This window comes from Mixophyes fleayi, chromosome 6 (genome assembly GCF_038048845.1).
Source record: "Mixophyes fleayi isolate aMixFle1 chromosome 6, aMixFle1.hap1, whole genome shotgun sequence".
NCBI classification, from domain to species: domain Eukaryota; kingdom Metazoa; phylum Chordata; class Amphibia; order Anura; family Limnodynastidae; genus Mixophyes; species Mixophyes fleayi.
Genome location: NC_134407.1, coordinates 11,865,158 through 11,892,442, shown reverse-complemented (window position 1 = coordinate 11,892,442; position 27,285 = coordinate 11,865,158). Strand labels below are relative to the sequence as shown.

The window sequence follows — 27,285 nt, the reverse complement described above, 5'->3', positions numbered from 1 at the left end:
CCCACTTGTAGAGAGAACAGGAAAGTTGCATAGAGGAAGTTGCTCACATCTTATGAGAAAGTCTGAGAGACAGGACAAAACTTGTCACCTCCTTCCCCTGGTTTCTGCAGCAGCTTTTGGATTTAACCCTAAGTAGGACTTGCAACCTGCATGATGGAGCCTACGAAGGTACGTTACTTATCTCTGAATGACCCCAGATTATTGTAGATTCTAGAATGAAAACACACTTAGTTTCTGCAAGTGTCAAACCAGTAGTTCCTCTGCTATATGAATTTTCTCCTTTATCTGTATGCACCCAGCTCACCCGCTACTTAATATCGCTTATACTTTATTTATCTATACAACCATCGGTCAGTGCAGTGTGCAGATCTCTGTGTGAACTTTCTACAATGTGTGCACAAAATATTTGCAAACATATGCTATAACCATGTTAATACATCAATGCAAATACTTCAAAATTCTATATTCCATTTGTATATGATATACAGTACATGCAAGTTAAACAGCGTAGTGAAAGAAATACACTGTGAGATTGATGTGTTTTCCTTAATGCACTCAAATACTTACGTATATAATACTGCTATTAAATGCCATTACAAAGCGCTTTGCATTGGTTACATGTGGTACAATATGTACTGATATATTTGCTATTTGTTACTAAGGCTGTTTTTTCAAACCTTTCGATACAATTGAGCTATTTAAAAATATAAGAAGATGTCTGCACAGAGAAGATACACTTTTCTCCTATAGATTGTTACAGAATAAAGTTTAAGGAGAGAATATATAGTAAGATGTCACCGTGACGGGGATTTAAAAGCGAATGCTATTGTTTACTCTCCCTATGTTCTGTGATATGGAACAGGTTAATAATGTTTAATACTATGCAATTGTACTTTAAATCAAACATCTCTTACAAATACAATTCTGTAATGATGGTGTAAATGCTGGCAAATGAGTCCAAGTTGGGGCACTGTACGATATTAACGCCACTTATAGACAAATCCTCAGTTTTCCTGGCTTGTTACATTGCTTCAGAATCACTAGCTAGCTGATGTGAGACCTGACGATCAAGACAAACACTAACATTTCTAAATAGAAAAAAAAATTGTGTACCCACGCGGCTTCCTTATTTGCGCAAGTGTACCTATTTGCCCCTAAGCGCGTTTCACGGTTCAAACTCACCTCATATTCTTGGACTCGCGCCCGATAACGCAATCCACACCTAGTTCTGCAAGTTTACAAATCCACCTGAATTTGTGCATTTGTGCATGGTGCAAAGAGTGAAAATGTCCCACAAAAGTTTAACCCCCCCCCTAATATCCCTCCCCTGTTCTATCATTTATATTTTTATATTTTCTTCTAATATGACGCACAGTTTAGTCCCATAAATGAATCATTAGAGTGAAGGAACACAGGGACTATTACTTGTGGAATATGTGTGTATATGAATATTTTTATTACATTGCCTGAACTGTAAATCTGTTTTTCTGTGAAAGTGAAATCAGAGTAAAATGCGTCATATTGAACGTATAGGGGGCAGACGCTGCCGCCAGCACCTCTGAGAGTGTAGTGTAAGTCTTTTCCCATGTTGGTGCAAAAGTAACTATACTTTGGTACCTAATCTGCACTTCTAACCTACAAGGAGCGCCCCCTATTTGTCCAACTTCCCCCATGAAATTTTTGCTCTCCTGTAGAGGCCGCTATCCTGGCCCTGCAAATCCCTGAACTTACGCCTAATACTGTTGTATTTGTGCACATGTAGGTGCGTGACATCACAAAACAGTATTTGCCCCTTGCACTGTTTGTAAATTCAAATTAGCGATTGCCAATCTGTAAAACAGAGAGAAAAAACTTAACAATACCATATATTTAAAAATGCAACATTGTGTTTATAGTTTATTTACTAAACTGCGGTTTTGAAAAAGTAGAGATGTTGCCTATAGCAACCAATCAGAATCTAGCTGTCATTTTGTAGAATGTACTATATAAATGATAACTAGAGGCCAGATTCATTAAGGAACTTAAATTAAGAAATTTCTTATTTAAGTCTCCTGGACAAAACCATGTTACAATGCAAGGGGTGCAAATTAGTATTCTGTTTTACACATAAGTTAAATACTGACTGTTTTTTCATGTAGCACACAAATATCAACTTTAAAAAAATGAGGAGGTGATAGATTCAGAAAGCCTTGTATACAGGGGGGCTGATTCATTAAGGAAAGTAAAGCAAAAAAAAGGAGTAACTTTGCACCTTGGCAAAACCATGTTGTCTTGGAGGGAGGGGGGGGGGTAAATTTAAAATGTGAGGACAGATTTATAATTGGGGTAGAACATGTCCTAGATCAGTTTTTAATGTCAGTGTACAAATAAGCTATCAAGTATTTGTGTGCTACATGAAAAAACAGTCAGTATTTAACTTATGTGCAAAACAGAATATTAATTTGCACCCCTTGCATTGTAACATGGTTTTGTCCAGGAGACTGAAATAAGGATCCTCTTCATTTAAGATCCTTAATGAATCAGGCCCTAGAATCTGATTGGTTTCCGCAGTTTAGTAAGGAGCGTATATTGATACGCACACATCCGGCCGCACAGTTCTGTCCTCCTCAGACACATGTGCCGCACCTTGCACGCTTTTCAGAGCAAAGAGTGTAGCTATATAAAAATCAGCGTTATCAATGATTGTTAATAAATAGGTACCTCTAGGTTAAAATAATGTTCGTAGAGCCAAACTATATATAGAGCCACCAACAGGCATAGCTAGGCACAGCAGTGTGAGATTTAAAGAAAAGAAAAAAACAATAAGGGGTATACTTACTAAAGTTTCTAAAAAGGAAAAGTGGAGGTGTTGCCCATAGCAACCATTCAGATTCCAGCTATCGTTTTGTAGAATGCACTAGGTAAATGATAGTGAGAATCTGATTGGTTGCTATGGGCAACACCTTCATTTTTTTTATTTTTTTTTATAGAAGCTTTATTAAATGTATTTATTTAGATCCACTGCCCCAGAAATAGCTCCAGCTGCAGTCTGCAGAGAGAGTGAGATATTAGAAGCTCTGTGCATACTGTTAGCCAAGCTAAGGCAGCCTGTGGCTCTTCATCTCTGGACCTACAGGAGCCGTACACTGAGGTTTGGACTAGCAGTTCCACAGACGTTGGAGAGCCAGAAGTTGCCTGGGGGAGGGGGGCTGACATAACTTCTTTCACATTCCTTGTACAGAATACCATAAACACTTGTGTGTCAGTTGTATACATTAAAAGACAAATGTGTAATATTTTAGGCATGATTGGATATATCCACCGGATAAACATAATTTATACTTTGTTATTTATAAAATTAATTTCCTTCACTTTGCTGCCCCCCAAAGCTTGCCTGATGCCTCATTATAGGGACACACCTGTACTTTAGTATAGGTCCCTTAAACGTGGCAATAACTCACCCCCCAGTTTCAGTTCGCTACAACCAGCTCACTATAATACAAATTTATCAAGCTGCAGGTTTGAAAAAGTGGAGATGTTGCCTATAGCAACCAATCAGATTCTAGCTGTCATTTTGTAGAATGTAATAAATAAATGATAACTAGAATCTGATTGGTTGTTATAGGCAACATCTCCACTTTTTCAAACCTGCAGCTTGATACATTTACTAGTATGCACTACTAAACATACCTTTAAACACCAAGATTCACAGGTCCACACCGAGTGGATGATGTAATGTGGAGTTTAGGAACTAGACAGACACGACATAGGGTCAGCTGATTCATATTTACATATAGAAGATACAAAATGAGGGACACTATGGAATGAAAGAAGGTCGGGGAATTTGAGTCCAGTTCTTAGTATTATTATTATTACTATTGTTTGGTTTTATCTAGACGCAAAATTCCAAAGCTCCGTACAGTGGTTGTAATACAGCAGAGCGCGTAACATCTAGAGATCTAATAAGCCAAAACAGAACAAGCAAAGGCAAAATGCAGAGCATTCAAGAAATATAAATCCAGCACTACCAAGAAATAAAACATAACACATAAGGCGTAATAAGGTGAATAAACATATAGTATAGTACAGAAGGGACAATACAAGGAAAATAAGGTGGTTAAGGTGGGAATGGTCCAGAAGACAAAAGGAGAGATGACCTTGCTCATAAGAGCTTGCAATCTAACGTGGAGGGACATTTAATCTACTTTCTTTATGGGGGTCCTCAGGATTTTTTTATTTCTCAACTTCAATTCTTTTTATTAAATGCAATTTCAACTATATATTCTTATTCTTGGCTTTATAAGTTAATAAGTATTGTTGAAGCGGAATATTGAAAATACTAAAAAGTGATATTATAACTCCATAGTGCTACACAATGTGATGTGCACGGAGATGATTATATGTAACACTTGTCTCTCCTCTCTCTCTCTGCAGGGCAGGATTACATGCTCTCTGGCCTTTGCAGTACTGGTGGCCGCGATCGGTTCTCTGCAGTATGGGTACAATATAGGAGTGATCAACGCCCCCGAAAAGGTGACATAAATGTATTCTATATCTCTAGGACTATAATATACTGAACGATACAAGATACAGGGGGTTAGATGTATGAAACCGTTTAAAATGGAAAAGTGGAGGTGTTGCCCAAAGCAACCAATCAGATTCTAGCAATCACTTTCTAGTAAAAAAAATTCCAGTGATAGCCAGAATCTGATTGGTCACTCTTTATACATTTATAATACATGGTTCAACAGTGCATGTCTATATATATGTATACATATACTTAGTTTAAAACACTGGAAGGTCTTTGTGGATCATAAAACATATATATATATATATATATATATATATATATATATATATATATATATATATATACATATATATATATATATATATTACATGATAAACGATTGTTAGGTCTGATATCGCATTAGTCTGTACGGTCCCACGATCAATATTTACTGTACCAAAGCACTTCGCATTGCTTCATTTGATTTTATAACCGGACTAAAAATTACTATAAACGATGGAACGATGTCGGGCAAATTCTGCAGTGTGTACGCACTCACAACCAGCAGTGTAGGCAGATCCCCATAGAGTTTACAACCAACAGTGTCCATAGATCTCCATACAGTTTACAGAGTCACAATCCTTTGAGTTGATGGTTATGACAGATGAAGAGCACAGATCTGACGGTAAATTGTTTAAAACATGTATATTGTGTACACATAAATTGGCTGCTGATCGGTAATTTCAGTCGTTGGTAAAATTGTTAAAGATATCTCATTGGGAGAAATTTTCTGTAGTGTGTACGTAGCTTAAGCATTGTATTATAAAATTCTTGTCCTTGTAAAAAAAAGATTTAAGCACTTACCATTCCAGATCTAAAAAAAAATATGCATATAGTTTTAAATGTGTCTCAAGCTATGGTCGGATACTTCACAAGACTTTAACTTAAAAACATGTTTTGATACATGTGTGAATGTGGCCCTTATTTACAAGTTACTTACTGCCATATTTCTGTGAAATGCATCCTACATTATTTGTATTGCCCTATTAGCAAAAAATGGCTTTTTGATATTTTTACCCACTTACATATCACACTTTTTAAAATAGCATGATACCACTCACCAGTACTTCCCATTTAGTATGGAGGTATTATCATATTGATGTTACTTTTGAAACTTGAGTCTGCGTTTCTGTATTTTTTACGACCTCCATCTTGTTGTAATATGTTGGATAAAATTGGCTTAGTCACATAAGTTGCAATGGCCATACTGCAGAAGCTGCTAGGCAGAATCATACGTCTAAAAGTCCATTTCAAGTGAAATGGACTGTATACAGCTAAACCCACTTCCTGACTGTGAAGGAAAATGTGAAGATACCGGGTTTATCTGGTCCAATGCTACCCACTTCACGCTGGCTGGCCACCCACGGGTGCCTTCCTATGCCAGGGAAGTCTACCCAGTACCTTCTAGGATTCGTATAGTCGTTCAGGCAAATGCAGTTAGAAAAATACAACAGTACATTTATTGTCATACAAACAACACTAGATTATTATATACACACAGTAAATAAATGCCAGGCAGGTTTACCACATCATCTGTCCCTTACCCCACTAGCTTAAGGAGTTACAGTCACCTGGCTGTCCAGATTTGACGACTCATGGATCTCTCTCAGCAGACTCTGGTAGAGAACTACAACTCAAAACCAGATCTTGTACCTTCCATGAATGAAATCAAAGCATGAACACCCCCTCCCCCCTGGAGTGGCTCCTTATATCTCGGGTCAAATTTCCACAGTCTTTGCCCCTCCCTAGGCAAACCCCTGGGCCTATTCTTCTTAACCACTGGTCAGTGCTGGACTAGGGGGGGTTGGAGAGGGCAGTGAAGATGAACTGTACTTCCACAGAACCTCCCCTGCTTGATGGCCTGTCTGGAATAGTCTTGTGAGAACAATGGACACTAATTAGTTTTCCCACTCCAGCATCTTGCAACCTGATCCCTACCCATAACCCCCCTGGCTTCACTTAAAAGACAATGAAAAACAACCTCACTGCCAAGTCATCAATATACAATACACAATATAGCTATTTACACTGAGCTACAATGTCCCCTTAGCCACATGTAATTAGACAATGCAGTTGTAGTCTGGTGAGCTGGGTAACAAAAGCAAGGGCTATAGAAAGTACCTTCTATAATCCACATTATGTGAAAAATGAGAAACAGAGTGGATAGTGTTATCACACTCGTTTCATCCCACTGACTCTTACTGAAACTGCGTCACCTGATTCTTACTAGAACCTTCATACACGATGACATGACTGGTGGAAATGGTAGACCAATCCAGTGCTAAATAGCTCAGGGTAGAGGGTTTCCCATGGTACCCAGGGGAAGCCATTGTAATAGACAGTGATTGTAGTTAGCAGAGTTAACTCAATCTGAAAAATGCTTATAGCAAGGAGGGCAGTTTAATTGATAAAATTATATATTCTTATTCTATATAGGACTTTATTGAAGGTGATTTCAAACACATTAGCTAGAGTTGGCAGTTGTATAATCTGCTCCATCATTTTAGCAACTTGCATTATATACTTTAACTAGCTTATCAATGTATTTATAAGATATTTATTGAAAAAAACAAAATTCCTATCCAAACTCTCCCTCATGTTACCATGCTACCTCTCAGTCCCCATGCCCCATTACTGTGCTACCTCTCAGTCCCCATGCCCCATTACCGTGCTACCTCTCAGTCCCCATGCCCCATTACCATGCTACCTCTCAGCCCCCATGCCCCATTACCGTACTACCTCTCAGCCCCCATGCCCCATTACCGTGCTACCTCTCAGCCCCCATGCTCCATTACCGTGCTACCTCTCAGCCCCCATGCCCCATTACGGTGCTACCTCTCAGCCCCCATGCCCCATTACCGTGCTACCTCTCAGTCCCCATGCCCCATTACCATGCTACCTCTCAGCCCCCATGCCCCATTACCGTACTACCTCTCAGCCCCCATTACCGTGCGACCTCTCAGCCCCCATTACCATGCTACCACTGTTGACCACTCTCTTTTAAACGCTACAATCTCAAGGTCTTGATATGCCTCTTCCACTGCTGATCTGCTCTGTTAGTCTTTACCCTGGTTGTCTAATTTTTTTTACCGAATCCAATATAAAATACCTCTACTAACACACAAGGCCATCATCAACACTGCACCAACATACATCTCTTCACTTTTCTCAAAATATCTCCAGACTCAACCAATGTGTTCTTCACAAGATCTGCGTCTCTCATCCTCACTTTGCACTTAGGATTCTGTGGTGCCATATAAATGAATTATGATGATAGTTACCTGCTTCCATTCCCAGTTACAAGACTTGTTTCGGGTTACACTCACTTTGTGGAATTCCCTCCCTTGCACAACAGGACTTTACACTAGGCTTCAAACGTTCAAGCACTCTCTGAAAGTCCACCTCTTCAGACAAGCTTATAAAATTCCTCAACCACCCTCTTAACCTCCCTAGGTTACCCTATTACCACCATCTGCACGGTTCACATAAGATTTGCAAGTGTCCTTTCCATACTCAATAAGCCCTGTGACCCCTGACCAGCATTGCTGTGTGACTGGATCATACAGCCCACTAAGCACTTTCTACCTTTACAACATAGCTGGACCAATATGCAATATGTAGCGTTTAACCTCATGCATCTAACCTCTATTGTCCTGTCTGTCTTTAATACCCAGTCTCCATCTACTACTGTGGTGTTCCCAATTATAAAGTGCTACGGAATATGTTGGCGCTATATAAATACATTTTAATAATTATATTTGTTTTCTTTACACAGATCATCAGGTCTTTCTATAATGACACCTATATCCATCGTTACGGGAAACCCATCTCTGTTAGCCTCCTAACCTCCCTATGGTCTCTCTCGGTGGCCATATTCTCTGTAGGGGGGATGTTTGGCTCCCTGTGCGTGGGATACTTCGCAAACCGTTTTGGCAGGTAAGGATGTGAATAACTTTTTGAGGGTTCAACTGACAACATATATTTCACCAGTATACCCATAATCCTCCAGCCTGTAGTCACTATGAGAATCGTTGCCCAATCACAGTGATGGGAAGATGCCTTAGGTCATGTTTGCTTCCCCATTGGCAGCCAAATTGCCCAAAATTTTGTGCTAGGAGAACAGATGCAATTACCTGGTTTGTCCAAATTGATGCAGTCAAGTTTGTGCTTCACTTGGTAAATTAATCTGTATTATTTTATTTCATATTTTTGCACCTCTTTAGCCGAATCTCTCCTTAAATAGTTCTCCCCCAATATTTAAATTTATACGTTTATGTCATGCATATACGTTTCCAACTTAATTTGATTTTCTTAAGAGTCTAGATTGGGACCTGGGATAGATTTATCGAACATTCTAAAATGATGGAGGCGTTGCCCATAGCAGCCACTGAGATTCTAGCTCTCATTTTCTAGAATGCACTAGATAAGAGCTAAAAACTGATTGGTCGCTATGGGCAACACCTCCATTTTCTATTTTCATAAACTTTGCTAAATCTACCCCTAACAAAAGTGTCTGGTACATGAGCATGAATCTTATTCCGTAGGGACAGATGTAAACTAAATTATAATATAGATTTAGTATGGCTCCCTCTGGTATTGAAAACCCATATTGACTATTCATTAAATGCAAACAGCTTTTTAAAGTGAAGCTTCTGTCTACACACACTGGAGGCAGACATTTTGTGGGCTGGATCAATGTTGATGAGAATTCAGCCTATAAATTCACTTTGCTACAGTACATAGTTCATAATGCGACTGGTTCTTACAGACATGATAAGTAGCATTCACAATGTGCACTTTAAAATGGTTACTTCATATTCTAAAATGACCCTCCCCCACATAACCTGTAAATTCTTCGGTGTAGACTGATTGAATCCTTTCAAATAGGAAAAGTGGAGCTGTTGCCCATAGAAACCAATCAGATTTTAGATATCATTTATTAAGTACATTCTAGAAAATGATAGCTAGAATCTGATTGGTTTTTATGGGCAATGCCTCCCCCTTTCTATTTTAGAAGGTTTGATAAATCTACCTCTAGAGTCTATATCTCATTACATGACCTCCATAAATCTATAATTAAAGCACACGGTAAATTCTATATGTATCATTCTATTTGAAGGGTATTGTGCAGATAACGAATATTGTAAACACTTTTCTCATGTTCCCTATGCTAGGAGGAATGCCATGATGCTGGTAAATGTTGCCGCCGTAGTGGGAGGAGCGTTCATGGCTCTTTCTAAATTAGCTTGGTCCATGGAGATGCTTATTATTGGACGATTCATTATTGGGGTTTACTCTGGACTCTGTACCGGTCTGGTGCCTATGTATATCGGAGAACTGGCACCAACTGCCTACCGTGGAGCTCTGGGGACACTGCACCAGCTTGCCATTGTGGTTGGAATATTGGTGGCACAGGTGGGTACTGTGTAGAGTGGTAAAATGCTTACGTCTAAATACATGAGAATTGCAGATGAATATATAATGCCATTTGTGATGGGCAAAGCACATGTATTATACACAAATGCCGGAATTGATTATATATCATTGCACCTGCTCATAGTAACCTGTGAACACAATAGCGAGAAAAGACAATTGCACTTGCACACAACACGTTATATAATGGGCATTTTTGCTCTGTCATAAATTCTGGCTCTACATTTGCCCTACAGATGATACTGCACAACTTCTCTAAACCAATGAGGAACTTACACCTGGTGCAAATGGTGCCATCTTGGGAAGTGCTCCGGAGTTTCGTTATGCCTGTTTATCTATGGGAAATTGCTTTATGATGATTGTATTGTGAGTTATGGAGAAATGTGTGCACAGAACAAGCTGTAATTATTCTCTTGGCATTGAACGTTGGGAACTGGAGCAATTATCCACCTGAGGCAACTCTCCGAAAATAGTGTCACAAATGATGAGTGAGCTCGGATGGGAAAAAGAAGGTTGAGCAAATATAATTCTCTCTAACGATCTTGAATGAAGCAAGCAGTGCAATGACTGTAGAAGGTGAAGGACAAGTAAAACCACAAGAAGTCCACTCCCAATCCACCATGAACTCGGTGAAAGACATTTATATGTAATGAGTTTGTTGTAATGTTGTGTCCTTCATGGCTTCTACATGATAGTACTCTTGGGTCAATTACCTGGATGTAGCTCAGTCTTTCCCACCTCAGGATCCTGTACATCAAAGTAAGCAAACAAAGGTTCCTGCACATGCAGGTTCGATAACACATAAATATCCCACCGAATATCAGGCATCATCAATGTTCGCTCTTTGTGCGACTGTCACCCTCTACTTTGCTTTCCTCCTGCACTGTAGTCTTCGGGTAAAGGATAATTGGTTCCTTTAACTCAACTTGCAGATCTTCTCTCTGTAACATTTCTGGACTACACCTGGTAGAACCCAATCATTAATGCAACTTGGCTTTCCTTCCATCACATGGGTCGAAAATCCACTCTCTCGGCATCCAACTATTGCTTAGATCAGTTTAACTGTTGTCAGTGCTCTCCTTATTTCATTGACACTTGCATCCAACATAACACTCGTCCCTTTCTCTAAACACCCCACGAGTCACTATCACTCTTCTGGCACATTTCTCTGGAACTATGAACTCTTACTGAACTTGGAACATCTCCCTCTTGTTCTTCTCCCATCAAACTCGGCTCCCTCCACAATGAGGTTGACTGAATGTCTCACACTGTTCCCTCTTATGGGGCTGGTTTTGTTAGGAGATGACATTATGCTATTATACTTCATGAAAATAGGTGAGAAGCTTGTGCTAGATTGACAACAACAGGAACTGTCTTAGAAAGGGCCCTTAGTAGTGTCCGTGGTGAGTAGTGGCTTATTGACACGCAAGTTGTCCACAGTTTTTCGCACATTTGATGAAGGCAACGAAAATTTAAGTATATTTCAATATATTTTTATAATTTTTATAAAGTCTCACAAACCACCTAAAGGCAGAGGTGGTCTTCATTTTAGCAGGGGAGACAAAGGATTGGTTAATAGAATTTGGGGAGCTAGCAGATGAACAGATTGGACTACGATGAAGTCACTGAAGCTATATTAGTCTACTCTGCAATTACTCCTGATGCATACAGAAAGAATGTTTAGTAGTTTAATTCACATATATCTAATACATGAAGAAATGCCATATCAAACAGAGATTGGCAGTGCTTTGACAACTTTGGAAGCACCATCTTAGACCAGTAATTTCCACTAGGCAAAGTTATGCACACTGTAAGTAAACATGTGTATGGTCAACTAGGCTATACTCAAGGTCACAGATAGATGCAGCTTTGCAGCCTTTGATTACTTTCTTAAGTCCCAATAACTTGACATTTGGTTAATTCTCATTTCTCCTCAACTAGATTTTTGGACTGGAATTTATCCTGGGATCCGCGACACTCTGGCCTCTCTTACTGGGAATCACGGTTATCCTGTCAGCCATCCAGTGTGCGCTGCTGCCATTTTGTCCGGAGAGCCCCCGTTATCTGCTAATTGTCAAGAAGGAGTATGAGAGAGCTGAGACCAGTGAGTATTGTGGGAGTATTGATGTCCATTATAATGGAAAGGCTCTGTCAATATATTTTATTTAAAAGTGTGATATAAACAGGTGAAGGTGCAGACGTGTGGTACAAAAAACCCAAGTATGATCAATGCTCGACCAATTACAGGTAATACAGAAACAAGTATGAATTCCGTATGTGTGAGTAAAAATTCAACATAGTGGTCGCACAAAGAATTCAGGACATCACAGGGGCAAATGAGGTAGATAGACATGAGACATAGGGTAGAGACGACCCTGCCCAAGAGAGCTTACATTCTAGAGGGAGGGGGTGTGACAGACAGGATGAGCAAGAGGGACATAAGTATGCATGGGGGGTGGAGGGTATGCATGGAGGGTGGAGGAAGTGAATAGAGTGAAAACGAGGGTCTAGGAGGGGGTAGAGTAGGCAAGCATGAAGAGGTGGGTTTTGAGGGAGTGTTGCGGATAAGGAGACAACAGGACTGTGAGATGGACTGGATGTGAGGAGGGAAGCTGAGGGCTGATCCAATGATAACACCAAGGCAGCGGGCATGGGGAACAGAGGACAGCTTGATGTTGTCAACCATATATACTAATCTTAACAACTAGCTATAGTTTAACTGATCGTCAATAGATGGAAGTGCTGTAGAGGGGTGAATACTGTATATGGCACAATGTACACTGGAGGTACCTGCTAACGTTGACGCAGCTCAAGTAGAAGATGCGGAGTCTAACGCGCCCCCTGGTCTTCTCCAGGAACCCCCACAAGGAAGTATGGGTTTTGCGGTTTTGCGGCAGGAGACGCGCAGGTCATGGTCCTTTACTGAGCCGTATAGCGAGGTACAAGAGTAGTCAGGTGAGCCGGTTTGGTAACGTGCTAGCAATGGAGATACACAGGGAGGAATCCAGAAGAGCAATCAGACAAGCCGGGTCGGTAACTTCCAAAGGTAATCAATGCACAGGGAGAATCCAAATAGAGAGGTCAGAAAAGCTGGGTCAGCAGGGAACACAGGAGGGCAGGAATAGTCAGGATTAGCCAAGAAACAAACAAGGACGCTGGAGCAGGAATGACCTAATACTCTGGCACCAGCATGGTCTGACTTAAATAGGGCAGGTAGCCAATGCAGATGCCTGCGTCTTCAGTACCTCTCAAGGCGTTAGTTACCTATCAAACATAATGAGCATGTTAACCTGTAAACTGGGATGTCTAGAGCGAAGGATTGGCATTTAACATTACAACTCAGCCCCTATCTATATGGGTGCTGTCCCACAGGCATTTTATAACACCGTGTGACATCTACTAACAGTATGGGAATACTCTGCACCAGAACCTGCAGTGCTCTGCTGCAACGGGGAACAGTGATCCCTATATAGTCTAATGTCACAACGGGAACACTTCATCCTAAGTGTTCTAAATCACCATGGTGACATCATTCTTAGTGAGGATCTGAGTAAGATGACATTATGCAGCATTTGATTTAGGGGAGGATGCTTCAGTATATATTAAAGTCAAGTAAATGTGATCTGCATTTTTTTTAAGGTGATTTGTCTTTACTTTTGTTGAGTTAATAATGATGGTAATAGCAAAGATAGAAGCAATACTGTAAAAATCGCTTACCGAGAAGTAGATTGTAAGATTCTGGACAGTGTTTGCAGACCTCACCGCCGTGTTGTAACATTCAGTCAAAATAAAGACAATGTTGTTCAACATTCGTTTTGGGGTAGATTTAGCAAACCTTCTAAAAAGAAAAAGGTGGAGGTATTGGCCGTAGCAACCAATCAGATTCTAGCTAGAATTTCTCTAGTACATCCTAGAAAATCATAGGTAGAATCTGATTGGCTGCTATGGGCTTTTCCTCCACTTTTTATTTTTAGAAGGTTTCATAAATCCACTCCTTTGAGTTTGCATCCACTTTACTTCTGGTATATTGGAGAAACCCCTCTCCCCGCACACATATTTATCTCAAATATCTTTATTTATGAAGAGCTCCTTGACTGCTAATTAGTGAATGTTAGTAGTGGTTCTTTTATATAGAGCTTCCTGTATTTTAGGTATCGGCCTTTTAATATTAAACAAATCTATTCCTAATAAAGCGTCAGAGTTTACCAAAATGTGTAAAGATACAGCAGTATTACAAAGTGCACAATGATCGCTCTGCAGCAGAAATACAGCTTTGGACCTACAGTGCGCCCCAATTTGTGCAAATATGGCTAGATCTCTCTTGGAGTGCACCGGTTTGTCTAAGGGACCCCTGTCCATTATACTAGGACCACTAGGGTATTCCTTGAACCAGAGAGGACACGTGCACCTTGTTATGTGTTGAGCAGACCATTGAGGTGCAGAGGTGCAACACCAAAGTCTACTGGTAATCCATTAGATCAAAAAATATTAATTTAGTAGCAAGAAATGAAGGCTGGTGTGTGCTCCTCCTTATCTAAGCAATATCAGGTTGGCATAGCTCTCACCATGCCTAAACCCACCAGCGGGAGAGGGGCGTGGTCACGGTAAATAGGGTGTGGTCACAATCAGAGGCGGAACTATTGAACTGTGGGCCTCAGTGCAGGGAGGCCGGGAGGAGGGAACCGGTGTCCCTTAACCCTCTGCACTCAAATAATTGTTAAAACTTCAATCAAATCTTCCCTACTACCTGGTTTTCCTAAGAGGTGTAGACTGACTGAGGTTAGACTTTTTTTTATTTGGAAAATTAACAATGTTTGGTCCCACATCACTTGTTTTAAGCGAATATGTTCTCTTCTGTATAACTGTATGTACTGATGGCACCCCTATTTGCACCCCACATCTTGCCTTCCAGCATTGTGTCTGTACATGAGCGGCACAAAGTGTGACTTAAACGGCGCTGGTCTTAGCTTGTGACGTGGATGTGTACTGCAAGAACCAGTCGCGTAATTCTTATTAGTTTTTGCAACTAATATACATATGATTTGCGCAGAATGTTTATATAGTGAAAAAAATGGGCGCTCAGAGTATTAAATGCAAGGCAGCAGCTGGAACAAGGAGTTTGCTGATCTCTAATAGATCTAAACAAAAGGATGAATAAACAGCGCCAATGCTAAAATATTAAAAATCGATCACAAACATAATTAACCCCATAGTGTGCACTGTTAAAAAATGCATAAAAACTATTACTCCAAATACTTAATGTTTTTTTTTCCCTTTTTTGTTATGTTTACATAGTCCTGCGGAAAGTTCGTGGTACCCAGGATGTGGCCAGCGACATTGAGGAGATGAAGGAAGAAGGTCTCCGGATGACACAGGAGAAACCCGTGTCCTTTATAGAGTTATTCCGGTCCAGGCAGTACCGGCAGCCGTTAATCATTGCTATAGTTCTGCAGCTGTCACAGCAGTTGTCTGGGATCAATGCGGTGCGTAACCTCAACTCTCCTTCCCCAATCCCCCCTCCACTTCCTCAAGTACTTTCACTTTCTTTAAAGGGGTTTTACATATTAATCTGGCTTCCATTTATTGTTGCACACATATCATAAAACTTTACAGAAATACATTGCTTTAATCTACCGACCTGATCCATCTAAATAGGGACATGGTCACTGCTCCACTGTCACTGAAAGAGGCGGGGTCACATTATAAGGGGTGTGGCTGCATCCTCGGGGGTGTGCCTAGGACTTTTGAAGCGCTAGGTTGCCCCCAACACGCCCTTCCCCCTAAAATAATCCTTCAATTGCTGCAAGCACCAGAGAGACTCCTGCCTCAGATGCCCGTGGCACCCCCTCACCCTAGAGATATATCTCCTACTCTCCTGCGTGTCAGGACAAACATAACAGCGGGATAGCCCTCTTAAATCAAGACTGTCACACTGAAATTAGGACAGTTGGCTGATAAAGGAAAATGTCTCACACTCAGTAAATGTTCATATAATGTCAGCGCATGGGAGCTGTGATGTATAAATGTGTAAAAGTTACAAAACGCCTTTAAATATTAGACCAGGGTTTACATTTAGTTGTACTTTAAAGCAGCAATGTCGAGAAAAAAATGAGGTGTGCTTTTTTAATATACGTCACTGGCAGACTGTAAGAAGAATCTTGGTAACTACCATTTTCCTTGGTTTGCTGCTTTAGGCTGCTGATAATGATTTATAATCCTACAGTGTCCTGTGACTACCATGACCACCACAGTCATGTGGCACCTGATGTAGTGAGCAGAGAAGCTTTGGAACGCCCCACTGAACTCTGTCTGCTCTGTGTATTGTAAAATGCTTCCCTTCTTTCTGCCCCTTTGTCAGAACATGACACGCTGAAAGTCTGTGTGTGTGATTGGCAGCCGTACTTCTCTGCGCTCTAGAGAGATTTTGAAAAGGAGTTAATGATTTGTAGAAGGACAGCTAAGATGCATGCTTAAAATTAAATTGGTATTAAAAGACAAAAAAATGGCCATGTGGGATTTGCTGCTCTATAAACCTGAACTGCAAAGTAAAATTTGATGTTCTTCCATTTTAGCCATTGTTCCTCTATTGAACATGTCACCCACTTCCCTTCTCGTCCAATTCCACAGCTTGACCTTTCTCTTGTTCTTCCTTCCTGTTAGTGACTCCGTCCTCTCACCTCTTCTCCCCGCAGGTCTTCTATTACTCCACCAGTATCTTCGAGGGAGCAGGAGTCGCTCAGCCTGTTTACGCCACTATCGGTGCTGGTGTGGTGAACACTGTGTTTACTGTGGTATCGGTGAGTACTCTCTATGTGATAAGGTCTAGGCATATGTTTGTTGTCCAAGTACTCTAGGATTAATCTGACACTAAACTTGCAAAACATATTGACTAGTTGGTTTACTACTAAGTTGATTAAAAGCAAAGTAGAGAATAAATATGACAGTGCTGGTAATTTTAAGGGCACCGGTTGTGCTGAAATAAATATGACCTATATGAATATCAAAAATAATCCAATTGTTGCTTGTCCTTAGCAGTATAAATCAATATATATATAAAAAAAGTATTAGTTTGTATTTTGATACATTTAAGCTCACACACCAACAACAAGGGTCTTCATTTCCTAACAAGAATTAAAAAGTTGTTCACTGTACATTGTCATATTTTTGTATCATAAGCCCGTGACTGATCTTTGGAAAACCTGCATGTAATTGGATCAAAGCCATGACTATCCAATCCCATGCTGTGTTCTCCACAAGAAAGACCTCCTTCAAGCATTACACCAAGAGGGGGAGTGGACCCTATAAGAGATATATGAATTACTCTCTCCACTAAACATGCATTGAATTCTCGCCTTCATCCCGTTCTGGCTGAACTGAGTCTTTTTTTTTTTCTCCATCTTTACAAGAAAAATGCAAAGCTAGCAAAGTAAATAACTGTAATGGGGAACAAAGTCAGAGCAAACACGTAGTGGTTTTCACTTAAATATTTCAGAAATGTCCATACAAGAAAAGATTATTTAGAGATACCAGATAGGGCCCACACGTCTAAACATGCATGAATGGGCTGAATCATGTAATTAGTCATCTGTCTCCAATGCAGTGTAGGCTCGTCTACACTATGGCTGCAGACCTGGAGGGCTTGTCCTATATAATATATAAATTAGAGTTTACACAAATGACTGCTTCCGCTGTGGTTTCAATAAAGGGGACAGCACGGTGGCTCAGTGGTTAGCACTTCTGCCTCACAGCACTGAGGTCATGAGTTTGATTCCCAACCATGACCTTATCTGTGTGGCGTTGGTATGTTCTCCGTGGGTTTCCTCCAGATGTTCTGGTTTCCTCCCACATTCCAAAAAAAAAACCATACAGGTAGGTTAATTGGCTGCTTTTAAATTGACTCTAGTCTGTCTCAGTCTGTCTGTGTGTGTTAGGGTATTTAGACTGTAAATTCCAATGGGGCAGGGACTGATGTGAATGAGTTATCTGTACAGCGCTGCGGAATTAGTGGCGCTATATAAATAGATGATGATGATAATTACTCTGATCCTTCCCTTTGAGAATTGCCATGTTAATTACTCAGGAAACAGAATGTACCACACAGGGCTGCTTAGGAAATGTTATGTATATTATCTATTTATTATTGAACTGTGCATTCACACTTCAGTCCCGTTACTGGGCCTCATAGAGTTAACGGTTCCCTTGGGACTTGTAGAGTTTATCTTCAGTTTTAATAGGGTCCTGGATCTTAAAGTGCATCCAGGGTGTTAGTAAGGTGCCAGTGATCTTGTATTATAGGCAGGGCTGGATTTATACAAAAGTGGAAGCTGCTCAAATCAATTTATAGGCCATAACAGGTGCTTGAAAGGGTGGGGTTCTCCTGCAAGGAACATACACACAACATTTTTTCCCCCAGCACACTGCTATAGCCAGCAACAGATCTGCCATTTCTACTGTAGATAAAAATGCAAAAGTCTTTGTTGCACACATTTGCAAATGTATGTTTAAGCCATCTGCCACGCCAAGGCGCTTTTGCTAATAGGATGGTCCTACTCTAAACAATGAGAGTCCCTATATTTGGGCCATACATATGTGTTTTTAAATTGAGAGCTAACTTACCAAAGAGGTACCCCAGAAGCCTCCAAATAGCAATCCAATGTCAGCACTCCCCCTCAGCTACTGACACCAACATGCCTCTCAGACAAATACAAAAGTGGAAGTTGCTCAAATCAATTTATAGGCCATAACAGGTGCTGAAAGGGTGGGGTTATCCTGCAAGGAACATACACACAACATTTTTTCCCCCAGCACACTGCTATAGCCAGCAACAGATCTGCCATTTCTACTGTAGATAAAAATGCAAAAGTCTTTGTTGCACACATTTGCAAATGTATGTTTAAGCCATCCTGGGCTGGATTTATATCACTGAGGACTGTAAGTGCCCAACATTGTTATACACCTCTATTCTGCAGAACATTCCGTAGCTCCGCTGGTTTTGTCACAGAATAGAATATAGTGGAGCTGCGCTGGGCAATTCATTCCACCCTCCACCTTCATATTACTACAAAAGATAATTGGAAAATCTGCTAATGGTGCAGACTACTAGAGGTCAGAAGGAGAAAACAAGACACACATAGGAGATTGAAGAGATACTCTCTGGTACAACAACATAATCAAAGAATAAGTCCACTTTGGTAGACTATTTTTTATTAGTAAAATGTGCAAAATAATCCTAAAGTGTCTGTTTTGCAAATATAACCCCTATCGTATGTATAATGATTTGGGTGTTATAGTGTATCTAACACTTACCTTCAGGGCAGGCGAAAGCAGTGTCGGTGATGAAAGAGTCACTTCGGAGGCGGCTTACTCATTAAGTGTGTTAGGCACCTCCTGGCCATAGCCCCCCTAGGTGAACGCCTAGGTTTGCCTAATGATAGCTCCAAGCCCGCATACCTTCATTGCAGTATCTCCATCCTGGGAAGGACAGGCGTATGATAAAGGTGTATGAAGCAGAGGACACAAATAGTCTAATACGTTTTAATCATGAAAAACAAGTATTTAGACGTATAGGAATTAAAAACACATCTCGCTTATCTGATGGTTTACAGATTCCAATACACAGAATAGACTTTTATCCTTTCAGCAGGAAAAATTACAATTCCAGATGATAATTTAAACAGCCTTGAAATATCAGAGACACCAGAGAAAACATAGAGATGAAACCAAACGCGTTTCGTCCAGCCACTGTGACTTCCTCAGGGGGGTACATTTATAGGCTACTGTGACTTCCTCGGGGGATATATTTATAGGCCACTGTGACTTCCTCAGGGGGGTAAATTTATAGGCTACTGTGACTTCCTCGGGGGATTTATTTATAGGCTACTGTGACTTCCTCAGGGGGGTAAATTTATAGGCTACTGTGACTTCCTCGGGGGATTTATTTATAGGCTACTGTGACTTCCTCAGGGGATATATTTATAGGCTACTGTGACTTCCTCAAGGGGTATGAATCCCCGTGGGGAAGTGACAGTAGCCTATGAGTGGCTGGATGAAACAAGTTGGGTATCATTTCTATGTTTTTGATTCCCAGCAGGGCTCACAGAACTTAGCTGCCACCTTGTTGGTTTATAAGGGTGGGCATTCTTTTGAGAATTTGGGACTAACACCACAGTTTTATTTTATTGTTTACAGCATGTAGTTTTCCACAGTACAGTATACTGCGCTATTGATTTCTAAGCGCTGATGATAGTTAGATGATGCAGCAGGGGTGGCCGGGCACTGACAGAAGCCTGTCCGATGCAGTAAAGGAAAGTGCTAAATGCAGTTGATTATATCTAGTAGACAATTGCAGTCAGGATATAAATTATATTTTCAAAATTGACCCACTGGGAGTCATATAGAGTTTGATGTAATTGACACTTACAATGTAAAGTGTAAATTGCATCCCATACTTTGCCTAGTATCCTGAGATGCAAAGAAATTAAGAAACGCGTGACTTGGAACAGTGCACAATATGTATATCTTCATCATCAGTGGGGATTTTACATCAGAGACAAAGCAGCCGCAACAGATTCGCCTCCTAGAGGATACTTCCCCCTCAGCGTAGTGAGCAAGAACAGTCAACCGGAGCTTACTGCACTATTCCTGCGCTTGTCCGACCACTACTTACCTGTTACACCTCTCTAAGCGTAGGGGGTGCAGAGGGGACATACGTCTCAGTCTGAGAGAAAACTGACACATAGGCTTTTCTACTGCACATGCAAAGTTGTAAAAGGCGACTCTACATGACCCTCTGCAGGTCCATTTTACACATTTCTCCGAAAGACCTTCATAGTGGATGGTTCTTTCAAAGAGAAATGTGTAAAAATCAACATACAATCTTCTAAAAAATAATGAACTGGACTAGATAGAAGCAGCCCATTAATACAAAATTGAGACGTTTCTACTAGAGATGCTCATGCTCGGTTTTCTGAAGATCCAAGTCACTCTCCAGTCTCCAGTTACATTGCTCAGTGACATTGCTCACACAGAAACAGGAGGGGTAGCAGTGTTCTTGTCACTTGACAAAAATTGACTGGAACTGATTGGAAATTAATGTTATTGAGGCTAATAATAATGTAGGATAATAAAAGAGCCAAATAAATGATTTTAGCAACAAAACAAAATAGGTATTTTAGAAAATAATGGGATCCAAAACCAAAACCAAAATACAACGTTAATCCAGATCCAAAACCAAAACCAAATCACAGGGGTCAGTGAACATCTCTAGTTTCTACAGTATTTTAAGTTTTCTGCTGCCCCAGCATCCTCTGCCGGTAGATAGCCAGTGCCTGATCTAACATATAAAATATAGTAGCCGCCGTCGGTTAAAACCTGAAGACTGGTCCGTATAGTAAACTATTGGGTCTGATTTTGAGTTAGGAACAAATCCAGCTGAAGTTTGAAAGTTTGTACTTAGATAGACCATGCTGCGATGCAAAGGGGGGCAAATGCAAATTATTTTTTTGCATGCAGGGAACTTACTGGCTGCTTTTTGTAGCACACAAACACTGGGCAGCTTTATTTTAACACCTTGGTTTAGAGTTGACATAGGATGTGCCCCCCCTACCAACTGTAAATCTGTCTGCATAGTTTACATTCCTCCCCTTGGGGCCAAGGTGCAAAAATAGCAGCATTTTGCTGAATTTTCTCCTAACTCTGAGGCCTATTGTACCATTGTACTATAGGGGGCTCATGTTTAGATGGATGCGAAACATTAGCAGGAAAACGTGCACACTTGAAAAGCGAATTTTACATGCATTAATGTTCAGTCGGAAGCATCGCAGAATGCATCCACCATTGCAACACTAACATATGCACCAGGTGTGCGCCAGGTGTAATAAGTGTGTATACTTATGTCCCATGAGAGCGCAGAGATAGTTTAGGGATTGTGTAGAGAGGCTGCTTGATTGTGTCATATACAAAAGAGAGGACAGTGGCTGGACAACGTTAGTGATAACTGAGAAAATCACATTTGCCATATAAAGTATAACTACATAATATCATCATTACCAGCCCCCCCCCCCCTCCCCCCCCCTGCACCCACAGGTGTATAAGTGTATTGCAGAGAAAGAAAGAAAAGACAGTGTAAATTGAGGCACTCCGTGGATGCTCATTAATATTTAACTTTTATTAGATTGATTAAAATGGACAAGAATTGAGCGAAATAATTAAAAAGGATAGGTAAAAATCGTGAATAGTGATTAAAATGCAAAAAAATTTTTTTTTGCAAAGTCTCACCTTAATCCTCTTACATATATATGAGATAACAGGCTTAAATGGCACTAATTAACAGCTATGTAACACTTAATTTTATAAGCAAAGTGGTGGGATTTAGCTAATTGTATTGTTATCCAGGCATCAATGATAATGATGGTTAGGTAAGATTATTCTAACTTTAATGTCAATCGATCTTTTTAATTTCATGTAAATTGGGATCCCTATCAAAGTTTTATGTATTCACGCGGTCTATCAATACTTATTACAACACAAATTCCATTACACTAAACGCATTTTATTACTAAAAATTCTTATACTCCCTACGGTATGCTCCTTATGGATATATATTGTAGAAGGACACATTAATATATATTTATTGATTCTTTCACTTTATAAAACCTAGAAGGACTAATTATGCTCTTCTACACACATAAATAAATGGTTTCACCCTCCATATTTCACTTAATGAGCATCCACGGAGTGCCTCAATTTACACTGTCTTTTCTTTCTTTCTCTCCAATAAACTAAATATATCAGTGTCTGGGTGCACCCCCCGTTTTGAATTTTTCTTTTCGGGTTAATCAGGATTCATCATACTTTACGCTCGCAATACTTTACCTTGTGCGGTTCTTCCATCCCAGTCCTATACAGGTGTATAAGTGTGCGTCCAGGTCCACCTCTATTATCTGAGCGTACACTTGCACACTGTGCCGCCTCTCTAGCCATAAGGACGCACGCGCACTTCTACCTGCGCAGTACAGAAACGCATATTTTACGCCAAAAAAACAGAAACACAAATTGGTGGGTTTGCAAGTTGGACATTATAGGGGCAAACCTGACAGTCTCCCCTCCATACACAGAGCACAGAGTGCTTTTAGTCCATGCATGCTGGACCCTTTAATCTGTACATGATTGGTGTCAATCTACAATTCCATTTGGAAGTTGGAGATGAGCAAAGGACGAGTTGTGCTTAATGAGATTAATACATTGAAAATGAGAAAACTTTTCTTATTTGCGTTGTATAATGGCGCAGTAGGACCGTTATATATGGAGTTAAATGAAAGTAAGGTGAAAAAAATGATGGGGATTAGGCCTTGGGCAGCCATTGCTCTGAAAGGACCTAAAAAGCGAATGTTACCCACAGTTCTCACGTTAACCTGGCCACTAGAATTGTAGGTGTTCACAGGTATACCTGAAGTACATTAACATATACAGCGATGCCCTGAACGGCTGTAAATTACCACATTGTAGTCTATAAGGGTATGTTGGTTGCTAATCGATGTTATAAAATATATATAGGTTTAATACAGATTACATAGTGTACATCGTGGATCTTAATGTAGTTTATTGTTATAAAGTATGTACTGTATTTAGGTTGGCATTATTAGGAACGGTAAGCTATCTTATCATGGCTACCATGGACACCATCCCTTCTAATAACTGTCTCGTCCATTTCAGCTTTTGATTGTAGAACGTGCTGGACGCCGGACCCTGCACCTCACTGGTCTGGGTGGAATGGCGGTGTTCGCTCTCATAATGACAATTGCTCTTGCACTTAAGGTAAGAACATTCCGCCTGGACTACTGTAAGCTCTGAAGGGGGGAAATATCCAGAGGGGCACAGAGACATCCCACAAGCTGTGCCATTGAAAAACTTATATGCTGCTCTTGTAGGGCTGGAATGTACAAATAATATAGGACAATACACAACATGAGGATATGGGGACTTCTACTAGCTATAGGAACAGGAAAATATAATCTCCAAAGAGAACTACACTTCTCTTGGGGGATTCCATTATAAGAGACATACATCTTGGAAAATCTACTGAAGTACAGAAACAAGTAAGGTGCTTACCTGGAGCCTCAGCTCCAAGGGATAAAGAGCTCATGTTAAAAATTGTGAAAACAGCAAGAACAGATGGGGAGGTGGATGTCATTGTCCACCTAGGGACAAACAGCCTGGCTAATGTTGAAGTCATACTTATACACACAATGTACTGCGCTCAATTGCCAAAAATGCGGATATACACTGATCAAATGTTATTGAGTGATATATGTAGGTGCATATAGCTTGTGCTATTGGTGAATATACATCAGAATATAATGAGATTGAAGTGGTCAAGTGTATGACTCATTTAAGAGAATGGTATAAGGAGGCTATATGAATATGAGACAATACCATTTGAAAATAAAATCAAATAAAAAGTGAAAATGATCAACAGTATGAAGAGTAAAGACCAAGGGTTTAATCAGTGATTGGTCATACACATAGTGAACTCAATAACATAGCTCTGTAACATCATGTGCCAAACAGATTAAAAACAATAAGAAATATGTAAAAAATTATACCAATAAAAAGTCAATCATAAAGTCCAACAGGGTTCCAGCTTGAACCCTTTCACAGGGAATCCCAATGAAATTAAAAATAAACTTCCTATCCAAAACGTCACAATGAGATAAATCCGATAGATGGAAAAAACTTTTGGGGATCAGAGAGCCGGTACTCATACTTCCAGATCACAAAAAATATATGTGGCAGGGTACCCGACCAAAGACATCAGGATCCGGGGACCGCGGTCCAGATGATATCCAAGCGGCAATTGTACCAGTGAAGCTCATGGTTTGTGAGCATTCCATCTTCTTCCCATACAAAACTAACTCCATCATCATCTTATACACAAACTACTTCACCATCTTCCCATAAACAACTCATTCCATCTTTTCCCCATTCATAACTCATTTCATCACATTCATATATACAACACACCCTGTCTCTGACCTATACATGACTTGCTCCATCTCCCACCCATATACTACTCATTCCATCTTCTCCCCATACACAACTATCTCCATCATCCATCTTCCTATACACAAATAACATCATCATCTTCCAATAAACAACTCATTCCATCTTCTCCCCATATACAACGAATTTCATCATCTTCCTATACACCACCCACCCTGTCTCTGACCTTTTCACAGCCCTTCTTATTACCAAATACAACTCCTTTCATCTCCTTCTTATACAGCACCTTTTACTAGCTCCTCATAACTCCCTCTACTTTGATATTAGAGACCACTGTCGTGAATTTCTACTTTCTCTTATTCTGCTCTTTGCCAATGACTATTATTGTATCTGTTTCATTGCTCAGGTATCCTGCTTGTTCCGTTTCCCATCTTTTATCTAGCTAGAGATTTCCTTGAAGCTATTCTCCACTATACTGTATGCACCTTTATTACCACCCTACTTCTTCCCCCGTTGATTGTTAATTTATTTACCCTACAGCTCTATTATTACATTATGTTATTTTTTAGTCCCACACACATCAGTTTTGTTGTGTTTCATTCTTGTCACTTTTTGTTGTGCCGCACAGGATCATGCCATTGGATGGAGCTATGTCAGCATTATCGCAATTTTTGGATTTGTGGCCATGTTTGAGATTGGGCCAGGACCTATTCCATGGTTCATCGTGGCTGAGCTCTTCAGTCAAGGTCCTCGGCCAGCAGCTATGGCTATCTCTGGGTGCTCAAACTGGACGGCAAACTTTCTTGTGGGGATGTTATTTCCCTATGCAGCGGTAAGTGGTAATGATGGTTTGGTGTTGTCAGAGAAGGGGATGTAGAGGATGGAATTAATGAATAAAGAAAACTGTGTAAGAACATTATCATAGAGGTGATATGGTGGGCAACCAAGTTATTCTCTTTGGTCTAGGTTGTCTGTGCTACATGACAATTACATGGTTGTGGGTTGTAATGGATTGTGTGATACAAAATGAACAATTACAAGTTAAGTCAACCTTAATTAAAAATAGTGACATAATTAATAACATATTATGAGTTGTTCCACTGATATCACATTCTCTTTATTTTTTTCTTTGTATTTCCATTTTCCTAATCTTCCTAATTCTTTGTTTCCCTAATAAAGGACGGATGTGGTCCATACGTTTTCCTAATCTTCATGGGCCTGCTGATTGTGTTCTTCATCTACACGTTCTTCAAAGTCCCCGAGACAAAGGGCAGGACATTTGAGGAGATCGCTCAGAATTTCCAGAGAACAAAAGGCATGGAACCTGGTATTAAGAGTAACAACGTGGAATTAACCGGGGTTAAAGTCCCAGAAGGAGAGATGGAATAAGGAGGGTAGGGAGATGGTCAACATCTCTCTTACCTCTACCGAACATTTTAACACATGCCCCATAGATGAACAGAGCCTCACAAAGTTGATGGTGATTTTGAAGCATGCTGGAAAAATATCCAACGGGTTACGGAATTATTTGTGCAGAAGATAAAAAATTGCCCTGTATGGCTTAAATGATGGTATGAGTGTCTGAATAATGGAAGATTACTCTGGAGAGTCTCTTGGTTTATGATGAACTGACTTTGCAGGTATTGGACAGATTCTCTAGAAATGGTCACTAGAATGGTTGGTTCTACTGATATTTGGGAAAACATACAGCAAGTTCCAGAACAATGCACTTTCCTCCAGCAAACCCACCATAGACTCACATAAATCCTGCAAAGAATTTAGTGCTATACTTCAGCACCAACCCTCATCAGGGCATGATTACCATTGTTACCATAGAAACACTGTGCAAAATGTATGAAATTACTGAATAAGGGTGAACGTGCATCAATGAATGAGTGCAGAGAGCATGTGGCATCCCACAGCCAATTGTATTATTAATATATTTATTCTAGGTGTACTGTAAAAATATATTTTTCTACATGTTATTTTCTATTTTGCTCACTTAAAGACGTCCATTTTTACAGAAGTGTTACAATAAGCGGTTAGCTCTCCTTGCGGGAAGCCTGGCGTTATAAGGACATAGGCCATTGCTGTTGGTATTTTACCTAATAAATTGTAACATAATGTTTTGAAACAATCATTGCTGCCCTACTCCAAAACAAGGTCTAAATCCTGCAAGTATGTGTTTGTCACTTCATCACATCGTATCAAGCAAAGTACAATAGCTACAGAATTATGGCTTACAATATCAGTTTCAAAAATAAAAATATCTGTTATGTGTACACAGTACACCATAAAATGAA

General features: G+C 40.1%; 1 protein-coding gene across 1 annotated transcript; it reads left to right on the top strand.

Moving 5' to 3' along the window:
* Positions 1-27,285, top strand: LOC142160799 (solute carrier family 2, facilitated glucose transporter member 3-like). Its single transcript, XM_075215778.1, has 10 exons — positions 1-168; positions 4,414-4,512; positions 8,325-8,485; positions 9,724-9,964; positions 11,924-12,086; positions 15,278-15,465; positions 16,675-16,779; positions 23,696-23,797; positions 25,611-25,814; positions 26,162-27,285. The coding sequence occupies exons 1-10, from the start codon at positions 151-153 to the stop codon at positions 26,369-26,371; spliced, it is 1,491 nt and encodes a 496-aa protein (XP_075071879.1). The 5' UTR covers positions 1-150; the 3' UTR covers positions 26,372-27,285.

Excerpts from the sequence above, each read along its gene's own strand:
- LOC142160799 (XM_075215778.1), top strand. Across the intron at positions 8,486-9,723 it reads TTCGCAAACCGTTTTGGCAG|GAGGAATGCCATGATGCTGG; the intron begins GTAAGGATGTGA and ends TCCCTATGCTAG. Across the intron at positions 9,965-11,923 it reads TTGGAATATTGGTGGCACAG|ATTTTTGGACTGGAATTTAT; the intron begins GTGGGTACTGTG and ends CTCCTCAACTAG.